Genomic DNA, 8,089 nt, shown 5'->3' on the forward strand with positions numbered 1-8,089 from the left:
ATGGAATACCCATGATTTGGCCCGATAAAAAATCAGATATACATATCCATTCTCCAGGCTCCAGCCCAGGCAACAGGCCACGCGAAGTCGAGCCCACGGCACGCAGCCCTCAACTCGTTCACCAGCAGGATCGACCTAGCTGCCGCTGCCGGCGTCGGCGCTGCAGCGACAACCGCACCAGCCACCAGCACGGCAGCACCTCCAGGCGTCCAGCCATCCGCAAGTCCCATTCTCTCGGCTACTCTGCTCGCGGCCTCGCACTCGTCCCCTCGTTGGTTGTGACTGTATAGCAGCAATAGTAAATTGACTTAGAAAAGTATGCTCCTGAACCTGCAAACAACAATTAACATAGACGCTTAGGAGTATCCTAACTACCTCACATGAGCAGCAAATAGATTACATAGGTAGTTATCCTACATATGAATTTTTGTACAGGGTTATTGAGAAGAGTACGATTTCTCAAATCGGTTCGATCCTCTCCAAAGGAAGTTTCACAGTGCAAAAAAAAAAAGTGTGAAAGAGCAGATTTAGCGGAATCGCTCCTGGGGCTTTTTACCCCAGGAAGCTTAGTGATTTAGTATACATTTACATTGTATTGCAAAAAAAATTACAATGAATATCCAACACCAAATTCCTGGCTCCGCCACTGGGGCAGGGGCATCAGATCTGGTTTGGCCAACCCGATTTGTATCCCATCTTTGTTGGTTTTTGTTTGTTGAATAAAGTAAAAGCTTCGGCTAGGGCCAAGGGCGGACGGAGAGCCGCTGCCGAACCTGGTACACGATGAAGCTCCCCGATGCATGGCGCCATCCCCAACGTGTCCCCGCACCACGCCTACCCGACCGCGCCGCGAAGACCACGTGTGCGGGGCCGCTTCGCCACGTGCACAGCCACGCACTCAAACGGGTCCCACTTCAAACCACCACCTCCCACCTTCACTTATTCGCGCCTCCGCCCTTCCCAGTCTCGACGGTCAGACATCCCTCCGCTCCCGACCAGGAATCGCGCGCGAGCTCCAAATACGCAAAAACTGAAGCGCCCGCGTGCAAACCAGGGCGGCATGATGACGCGTGCGCGCTCCCGCTAAAACCTTTCTCCCGGCGTTCGGCGAGCGAGCTGAGAGCGCGACACTACGACACAGATACTCCCTGACCCATGCCGCGAACGAGCCTGCCTGAATATTCGTGAGAATTGGCGCGACAGGACAAGGTCGACCCATGGCAGGAGATCGCCGGGCTCTGTGTCTGGTCGCCGGCGCGATCCTCCTCTGCTCGTGCTTTGCTCGGGTGCTGTGCGGCGACGAGCAGGAGCAGCAGCAGGAGATTCAGAGGCTCAGGTCCAAGGTCGCGTCGCTAGGTCAGCTGCCTGCCGGTTTATTTGTTGAGCACAAGATATGAAATGTAATCGTTTCGTGTGTTCCTGCTTTGCTGGGCGAAGAAAGAATTGACAGTTGAGTTTATCTGGTTGGGTTCAGAGGACGAGGTCGGCTGGAGGAAGGAGGAGACCTCGCAGCTGGAGAGCGTCGTCAGGGAGAGGACGGCGCAGATCGCGGCGTTGGTCGGCGGGCTAGAAGCTATGCAGGTGAGGAATGTGGCAGATGATGAATCCGTGGTGAAGGCGAGCACCAACAGTGCGATGATCGAGAAGCAGGTAAGGAAATGGACCATTAATTCCAGTCTCCAGTTTCAGCAAGTAGCTAGGTAGTGATCGATATTGCAGTGGCAATCAATCCCAAATTCATATGGCAACCGAACTGACGAAGGATACAAAAGGAGAACAGATTGAGAGGCTGGGCAGTGATTTGGAAGACCAGGTTAAGAAAGGGGAGTTGTTGGAAACCCGGGCTAGCGAAGCAGAGAAAAGCCTGCTTGAGCTTGGTCAGAAGTTGGATCGTGTAAGTACAGTCATGTTGGCCGGGACAGGTTATAGTGGGTGGTTGTTGGCAGAATTCTGATGTGATTCGTGTCGTATTCAGGTTGAGAAGATAAACGCTGAGCAGAGGAAGAAAATTGAGGAGCTGGAACAAGATCTTCAGCATTCAAAAGTTGGTACACATGCAAGGAAAATACAGTAATTGAGAAGAACCCTCAACGTGCTAATTATATGCTTCATGTTCAGGATAAACTGTCTGGGGTGCAAAGACAAGCAAAATTGAAGGCTCAGGAGTTGGCAAATGTATGGGCAACTAGAAGTACAATATTTTTGCTTAGAAGTCAGTGATCTGCAGAGAACTTAACGCATGACGGCTCATTTTCAGGTTCATGGCATGTGGCTTCCGTATTGGTTCGCATCGCGCTCTGTACATTGTCAGGTATAGGTGGATCTATCCAGTAGTATGGAACTTTATGTAGATTTCGAGACTTCCATTTAGGTTTACTTGCTGCATTTGCAGGAACTAGCATCTGCCAAATGGCATCTCCATGGGAAGCCTGTGCTTGATGCTCTGTTGGAGAAGGTTTGTTTGTTTCATATGGATATTTAGTTAAATATCGTACAAGTGCTACTTGCTAGTAGTATTTCTAAATGCAACCACCACCGTTTTACAATGCCAAGTTGACAGGTTGCTGAGACGTTGGCACATGCACAAAGACTGGTGGAGCCACACTTGCAGGCAACAAAAAATGTAGGCTAATGTTCTGAACCAACACTCCCCCTCACCTCTTTGTGAAACACTCTGACACGCCATCTCTTGCTTCATGAAGAAACTGGTGCCTGTCGCCAAATTTCATTTCAACTCACTGAAGAACAGCACTAAGCCGGTAGCTGCCAGGATGGCCACAGCCTACAGAGCATGCAAGGATGCCATCCAGCCATGTATGGTGAAGTCTCAAGAGTTTGCAGATCACTACTGGCAGGTGACGCTGATGCATAGCAAGCGATTTCATCTCACTGTATGCATGGTTGACCCACCTAAGTCTGATCCTGAACACGAACGGTTTCACTCTAGTAGGAATGCAGGAAGTTCTCCGAGCCACACGTCGCACGGATCGCGGCAGCGTCTGAACCTCACCTTTCGGCTGTTGCGGCTGTTGAACCTTACACGAGGCCTGTCAAGTCTGTTTGGAGGCAGCTCGTTATGGCGACGAGCTTCTACCATAGTCAGGTGCAGCCTTTTTCTCCCTCAAAACATGGCACTGGCCGTATACACTTTGGGCTAAAAATTAATCGCTGTTGAAATGCAGGTTCAGAAAGGAATCAGTGGCTTCCTGGAGGACAGTGAGCTGCTGGACCAACTTTCAGCTTATAGACTTGCGTGGTGGATGGTAACTAAAATAAGTACTCTGTTTCCATAACACCGTTGGTATCACAACAAAAAAATCCACAGCACAAATTTCACCATGCTTACTGAACTCACACCTATTCGCTTCGTCGTGCGCAGGCGTCCGCCATGTTTGCGCTGCCGATGTTGTACGCCTGCAAGATCTTCTCGGCTACTGTCCGGTAAACTAATCAAATGATCCGTGTTGTTAGACCATTCATTTATTCATCATTCATAGAAGGATCCATGTTATGCATTGTTCACTTCCCTTTCCCCGAATAATCCACGGCACTTTGCCTGTTCCTGTATGCTTGTCTGCAGCAAAAAAAATCAGGCGAGAGCCGACAGAGGTGGAGGCACATCTTCGAGCCGCAAGCACGCGCGCAGGGTCGAGGAGTAGAGGGCACGGGGCGCTGTTACCCACGAGCTGTTTCTCCCCTGGTGATGTATGCTGAACGGCGGAAGCTTCCTTCGTGTAGAACTCTGATCAGAAATCGTAGACGCTACTGCAGCAGTGTAAATTATAGGCGCTAGGCAGGGGATAGTTATGATTTAGCGGCTGAGCATATGCGCGTGTATGTAGCTCCCAGTGAACTCTACGGTTCATGCTGTTGTCTGTTGATATGTATATGTATGTACACGGTGTATAAAATGGAGATTAACCACATGACACACGTGGTAAGCAATGCAAATTATTCATAAAAGTTAAGTAGAAATTACTTGTGTGGGGTAAAGAGGTGAGAGTGGATCCACCATTTATGGTTGTAAAAAATTATGTTGTTTTAAAATGTTCAGTTCATTTTCTTTTTGTTTCAGGATGCATCATCATGTTTCATCATCGTACCAATTAGAAAGAATACACTTGTTTCACATTCAGCTTTGTTGTTTCATTGTAACAATAAGAAAGAACACATTTGTTACGCATCAGGTTTGCTGATACACAATGAGGCATTAACATGCGCTAACAGACAATGACACATTAAGACACATTTAGGAACAAGAAAAAAATCAACTTGAAACGAGAAGGAAAATCCAAAGTAACGCTTTGCAATAAGACAAAGTAGAACAAATTGTCATGCAACCACCGACGATGGACCCATGCACGGTAGAATTGTGTTCGGGTCCCTATGTCTTGCTTATAGTGATACGTAGGGAAGGCTCCTGTCAGGGGAGCGCTAAATGGGTCGGCGCATGCGCACGGGAGGCCATGGCCTTGTTTCTTTGGTTCTTTTCACGTTTTGTGATTATTTTTATACTTCTGTTTATACTTCTAAATATTCCAAGTAGATACTCCCTCCGTAAAGATTGGTTATAGAGGGAGTATATTTAAAAAAACATTTTACATAAAATATTTGAATAAATATTAATCAAGCATTTAAAAAATATTGAATATATATTAAAAATATGAATTTATATTTAAAAAAGTTAAACACGTATTTGAAAAATATTCTTGATATACTCGAAAAACGTAGAACTAAAGCGAAAAGAAACAAAGAAAAATGACAAAAAAAACAGTGAAAAGCGAAAAGAAACAAAAGAAAACAAAGAAAAAAACAAAGAGAAAATGAAGTAAAAGTGTAAAAATAATGAAAAATGAAAAGAAACAAAGAAAAATAAGAAAATATTAAAAACCAAGAAACAAACAAAATAGAAGAAAAATGAGAAGAAAAAAAAGAAAAACCAATAACAGCAGGAAAGAAACAAAGAGAAACCAAGGAAAAATGAAAGAAAAATCAATGAAACGAAATATAACAGCGAAAAAAGAAACCAAAGAAAACCAGAGAAGAAATAAGAAAAGCAAAAAAACAAAAAAAGAAAGAAAAGAAACTGAAGAAAACCTACGGCGACCGAAGCTGCAACGCGCAAGCGGGAACAGCGAATCTACACTAACAGGTCGGCCCATCTGGAAGAAGCATTTCCTATTCGACGCTTCAGGCGCCTGTTACAGCACGATGTGCAAACGAGCGCACACCTCTCCTCCATGCTGGGTCGGCCCATCTTCCCTTTTTTCTGTTTTAAATAAACATCCAAACGACTGTGCGGCTGGTCGTTCCTATGCTGCACAATCACCCCACCACCCACACATGATGTGCTCAACGAAAAAGGTGTAACAGCTCCCGGGTGCCCCCACACCCTCACGAACAATAAATTCATAAAAAAATGAAAAAAATGTAACTTTCTGGGATCAAAGATGATAAAAAATTCCATGTTCTTGCAAAGTTTCAGCAACAAACGTGGAGCCCTCACCAAGTAAAACAAAATCACTGCTTAAAAGTGTACACAAACTTTGAACAATGATTTTGTTTTTTAGGTGAGGGCTCCTTGAATGTTATCTTTAGCTAGAGTTTTGCAAGATCGTCAAAAGTTTGATCATGTTTAATGTCCAAAAGTTTCATTTTTTTCCTTTTTTTGAATTTACTGTTCAGTGTAGGGGCACCCGGGTGCTGAAAATCATGTCTTTGTGCTCAATTACATCTTCTCTTTTCTTTTCTTCCTTTCTTCTTTCTTATTTCTTTTTTTTTCTTTTCTCCTTTCCCTCTTTTCTTTTCTCTTTTCTCTTTTCTATTTTTTCTTGTCCCACTTTTGCAACGGTTTTGTTCAGTTTTTTTAATTCTTTTTCTTTGTCTAGTTTTCTCTTCCTCTTTTACTAAATTGAATGAACTTTTTCTTTGAATTGAATGAAATTTTTAGAAATCAATGAGCTTTTTATAGAATCAATGAACTTTTTTCAAATCAATGATTTTTTTTTCAAAATCAATGATTTTGTTTCCAATTTTGTGATTTTTTTAAGTTTTGATGAACTTTTTTCAAATTTGATGAACTTTTTAAAAATCAATGATTTTATTTCAAATTTATCATTTTTCCAGTTTCATGAAATCCACAAACTTTTTCCGAATACATGTAAGTTTTTCAATATGTGAACTTTTTTAGAAAAAAGGCGTGAGTTTTTTTTCAAATTCATGACCTATTCTCAAATTCGTAATTTTTAGATCCATATTTGTTTTTCAAAGTCAACCAGTCACTGACTAAACATTTGGATAGTGAACCGATCGTACGATACGGTCATTGTACGAGCAAAGAAAAAGGGTGGAGCGAGCAAACGAAAAGAGGAACGAGCGACCAGCTCGCTTGCTACTAATAAGGATCCGGGGGAGGAAGTTGTTTCTCCACATAAGAACATGCAGCCGCCGAAACGCAAAGAGGCTCCCATGCGGGTGTATAGGGCAGTGGCAAAGGCCTTGCTTCTTACTGATGGGGGGACATGTGCTGATAGTGTGGGCACAAGCTTGACCAAAGATGATACAACTTCAGCTAGCAATAGCACTGAGGGTGATGGATCTTTCCGTGAACCGAAGAAGAAGAGACTCACTCCAGATAACTCGGTAGAGACCGCATCGCGGTCCTGCCAGGATCAATGAGCTGCTTGAGCTGGAACTGTCGGGGGCTTGGGAACCCCGAGGCAGTTCGTGAACTTTGCAGTATTGTGAAGTTGGAAGGCCCCACTCTTCTCTTTGTAATGGAAACAAAAATTAAAGCAAAAAGAGTTGAGGATTTGAAGCATACACTAGGTTTTAGTGGATGTTTTGCAGTAGACAGTGCTGGCCTTAGTGGTGGCATTGGTCTTTTTAGTCTCGAGATGTAACAGTCGAGTTAAAGAACTATAGTCAAAGTCATATTGATGTGGTTGTTCAGTGTAATAATCGAGATTTGACTTGGCGTTTCACTGGTTTTTATGGAGCTCTGCGAGCAGAAAATAGGCATCATTGTTGGCGGTTCTTGCGTACACTTCATTCGTTACCACATGCAGCTTGGTTGAGCATGGGGGATTATAACGAAACTATGTACTCCTCTGAACACTTTAGTAGATCAGCGAGGTATGAAAATCAGATGCGTGCTTTCAGAGAGGTTATAGATGAGATTTCTTTCCAAGATTTAGGCTGGTCTGGTACGACTTATACTTGGGATAATCATCAAGCTGGAGGAGCTAATGTCAAAGCTAGATTGAATCGAGCATTTGCTAATGAAGCTTTTCGTCAGCTCTTTCAGCATATACGTGTCAGGCATATCCCTTCGGTGGAGTCTGACCATTGCTTTGTGTTTGTAGAGATTAAAGAGAGCTTTCCATCTACTACTCTAAAAAAAGAAGCAATTCAGATGCGAATTTTTTTGGCAAACTCACGCAGATTATGACCGCTTGGTTTGTGACACCTGACGGGGCATACAACGCACTCCGAGGCTCCAAGGTGTAGCATCAGCATTGAGCACCTTGCAGGCTACATTAGAACCCTGGGGTTCCAGGGAGTTCGGCAGTCTGACACGCTCTGTCAGGCAGCTCCAGAAGAGGTTGGATTGCCTCCGTTGCCGGTCTATTGGCACCGGGGCCGACAGAGGAGGAGAAATCCGTAGTAAAGAGGTTAAAGGAGGCTTTACACCAGGAAGAAATCTGGTTACGACAATGTTCTCGAGTCCCATGGCTCCGGGATGGAGATCGAAATACTTCCTACTTTCAGGCTCAAGCTGCTCAACGCAAACAAATGAACAGAATATCAGGGCTAAGACGTGCTGATGGCTCCACTTGTGCTACTGAAAGTGAGGACAAGGAAGAGGTGCAAACATTTTATCAAAGCTTGTATTGTTCTTAGGGTTTTAGTGACTCCAACTACCTGTTATCACATGTACCGGAGAGAGTCACTCCATCCATGAATGATGAACTGAATAAACCATACACGGGAGAGGTGGTCAAGGTGGCGCTGTTTCAAATGGCGCCGTCAAAAGCCCCCGGTGTGGACGGATTTACAGCAAGGTTTTATCAACGTCATTGGGATCTGC

The 8,089-nt window shown here is 44.3% G+C and overlaps 1 protein-coding gene across 1 annotated transcript; it reads left to right on the forward strand.

Moving 5' to 3' along the window:
• Positions 1-1,128: 1,128 nt before the first annotated feature.
• On the forward strand, positions 1,129-3,971 carry LOC119351891. Its single transcript, XM_037618670.1, has 13 exons — positions 1,129-1,356; positions 1,475-1,650; positions 1,781-1,894; positions 1,976-2,044; positions 2,119-2,175; positions 2,258-2,311; positions 2,393-2,455; positions 2,561-2,623; positions 2,703-2,855; positions 2,951-3,103; positions 3,183-3,263; positions 3,380-3,441; positions 3,581-3,971. Exons 1-13 carry the CDS (start codon positions 1,218-1,220, stop codon positions 3,657-3,659), a joined length of 1,263 nt encoding a protein of 420 aa, XP_037474567.1. The 5' UTR covers positions 1,129-1,217; the 3' UTR covers positions 3,660-3,971.
• The last annotated feature ends 4,118 nt before the right edge of the window (positions 3,972-8,089 follow it).

Source organism: Triticum dicoccoides, chromosome 2A, assembly GCF_002162155.2.
Source record: "Triticum dicoccoides isolate Atlit2015 ecotype Zavitan chromosome 2A, WEW_v2.0, whole genome shotgun sequence".
NCBI lineage: Eukaryota > Viridiplantae > Streptophyta > Magnoliopsida > Poales > Poaceae > Triticum > Triticum dicoccoides.

Bases quoted from the DNA above. Each gene is read 5' to 3' on its own strand.
- LOC119351891 (XM_037618670.1), top strand. From the start codon at position 1,218: ATGGCAGGAGATCGCCGGGCTCTGTGTCTGGTCGCCGGCGCGATCCTC. The intron at 1,651-1,780 runs GTAAGGAAATGG...AAAGGAGAACAG, and splicing joins GTGCGATGATCGAGAAGCAG to ATTGAGAGGCTGGGCAGTGA. The intron at 2,456-2,560 runs GTTTGTTTGTTT...CCAAGTTGACAG, and splicing joins TTGATGCTCTGTTGGAGAAG to GTTGCTGAGACGTTGGCACA.